At 44.9% G+C, this 2659-nt stretch overlaps 1 protein-coding gene across 1 annotated transcript; it reads right to left on the bottom strand.

The window, feature by feature from the left end:
• Window positions 1-1116: 1116 nt before the first annotated feature.
• On the bottom strand, window positions 1117-2142 carry LOC143596702 (uncharacterized). Its single transcript, XM_077075412.1, has one exon. The coding sequence runs from the start codon at window positions 2140-2142 to the stop codon at window positions 1117-1119; it is 1026 nt and encodes a 341-aa protein (XP_076931527.1).
• Between the last annotated feature and the right edge of the window lie 517 nt (window positions 2143-2659).

The following is a 2659-nucleotide window of genomic DNA, read 5'->3' as shown; positions in this document are numbered from 1 at the left end:
ATTTGCATCAGCACGTAGGAGCCCTTTCCTAATACTTCTTTAATTTGATAAGAGCCTTTCCAAGATGGAGCTAGTTTGCCTTGCACATGCGCTCTTGATGCCTCGTTGTTGCGAAGGACGTAATCTCCGGCATTGAACTCACAGACTCTTACTTTTGCGTTGTAGTACTTTTGTTGTTGGCTCTTGTAATTTTGTTCCCTTATTGCGGTCAACTCTCTTCGTTCTTCAAGAAGCATTAAATCTAGTCGCCTTTCTACCTCATTGTCTTTTGGCAATGTTATTCTTGGTGATAGGACGCTGACTTCGGTGGGGATCATTGCTTCTGTACCGTAGGTTAGACTGAACGGTGTTTCTGCGTTACTTGTACTTCTTTGGGTTCGTATAGCCCAAAGAAGATGTGGCAATTGAATAACCCATCCTGATTTGTAATTTTCCATCCTTTTCTTGATACCGCTGACAATGGTTCGATAGACGCGTTCCACTTCTCTGTTCTCTTGTGGATGGGCAACGAAAGTAAATGTTTGGGTGATGTTCAACTCCTTCAGCCATCGTTGGATGTGTTGGTCCGCAAACTGCGTTCCGTTGTCGCTGACCAAATTCATGTGTAATCCGAAGTGACATATGATGAATTACCATATGAATTTTTTGACGCTGGCATCGTTTATCGTTGCCACTAGCTTCGCTTCAACCCACTTTGTGAAGTAATCAATTGCGACAATAAGAAATTTCACTCGCCCTGGCGCCTCGAGGAACGGTCCCGTTATATCAATTGCCCATTTCTGGAATGGCCAAGAGGCTGTTACCGGGATCAGGGAATTTTTTGGGCGTAGGGTGTTCGGCGCATGGTGCTGACATGCTGCATCGTCTCAACTCTTTTTCGGCGTCCACATGCATGCCCGGCCAATAGTATCTGGTATTCATGATTTTGGCGACCACCATTCTTGGGCCCGCATGCATGCCGCATATCCCTTCGTGAATTTCTCTCAACAGGTAATTTGCGTCTTGTTGATCTATGCATCTGAGAAGTGGCCCTAAGTATGATCGCCTATACAAGATGCCATCCAGAATTGTATAATTCAGTGCCTTGTGGCGCACTTTTCTGGCTTCTGCTTTCTTTTATGGCAGAATACCTCTCGCGAGGTAGGTGACAATTGGTGTCATCCAATTTGTTTCTGCCATTGAACACACGTAGACTTCTCTGTTCATTGTTAAAGGCGCTGCCAGAACTTCGATGCGGACATCTTTTGCGAGGTGTTCGAAACCAACCGATGCTAATTTGCTCAGGGCATCTGCTTGTTTGTTTTCACTGCGCTTGATGTGCTTAACTTTGCATGTGGCGAAGGCTGCCATTAGCGCTTTGGCCTGCGCTAGATATGACACCATTTTATCGTCCTTTGCGTCATATGAGCCTTCAATCTGGTTTGCCACTAGCATTGAATTAACGTGCGCTTCTAAGTGTTGGGCTCCTAACTTTTTGGTGATTCTTAACCCTGCCAACAACGCTTCGTATTCCGCCTCATTGTTTGTACTTTTGAATTCAAGGCGAATTGCGTATGTGAAATGTTGCCCTTCTGGGTTGGTTATTCTTAGCCCTGCGCCTGCGCCCTCATCATTAGATGCTCCATCTGTGAACAACTTCGAAACCTCATCTTTTTGTTGATCGACAGGAGGTTCTATCTCTTTTCGGCATTCTTCTTGTTTTTCTTGAGGAACTTCTGCTATGAAGTTGGCCAAAACGTGGCCCTTGATTGCTGGCCTGGGTTTATATTCGATTGCGTGTTCTCCCAACTCTATCGCCCATTTTTCTAGTCTTCCGGAAAGTTCCGGCTTGCTCAATACATTTTGTAAGCGATAGTTGGTGAGAACATGTATTGGGTTACCTTGAAAGTATCTTCTCAGGCGCCGCGCTGTCTGTAACAGAGATAGAACCAACTTTTCCAAGGTGGAGAATCTTGTTTCTGCATCCGCTATGGTGCGGCTTACGTAGTAAATGGGTGTTTGAACACCATTTCTTTCCACCACTAGGACCGCACTGACTGTTCTTTCGGAAGCTGCTAGGTATACTACTAATGGCTCTCTAGCCTTTGGGGCTGTTAGCGTTGGTAATTCTGCTAAGCGCGACTTGATTCCCTGGAATGCCATTTATGCCTCTTCTGTCCACCGAAACTGAGATTTCTTGAGGCAGTTTCTCAAGGTTGAAACGAACGGGAAGGATCTTTCTGCATGACTTGACAAGAATCTATTCAGCGCGACTAGTCGGCCATTAAGTGTTTGCACTTGCTTGACAGATTTTGGTGAAGGCATCTTCAGCACTGCTTCGAGTTTTTCTGGGTTGGCCTTGAAGCCACCATTGGTCACAATCACCTCAAGGAATTTCCATTCTTCCATTCCGAAATAGCACTTTCCTGGGTTGAGCTTCATGCTGATTGACCTTAATGTTTTGAAGGTCTCTTCAATGTCTTTCAACATTGCTGTCTCCATCTTGCTTTTTATTACTAAGTCGTCCATGTAAACTTCAAAATTCCTCCCGATTTGAGACTTGAACTCTTTGTCCATCAATCGCTGGTATGTAGATCCGGCGTTCTTGAGGCCAAATGGCATCATTTTGTAACAGTATGTTCCATTGTTTGTTCGGAACGTCGTTTTGTCTTGGTCTTTT

The sequence above is a fragment of the Bidens hawaiensis genome, unplaced genomic scaffold, assembly GCF_021521415.1.
Source record: "Bidens hawaiensis isolate Kalapana, Puna unplaced genomic scaffold, B.hawaiensis_p1.1 tig00046866_1, whole genome shotgun sequence".
Classification (NCBI taxonomy): Eukaryota; Viridiplantae; Streptophyta; class Magnoliopsida; order Asterales; family Asteraceae; genus Bidens; species Bidens hawaiensis.
The sequence above is the reverse complement of the archived record's forward strand: the minus strand, read 5'-3'. Positions and strand labels throughout refer to the sequence as shown.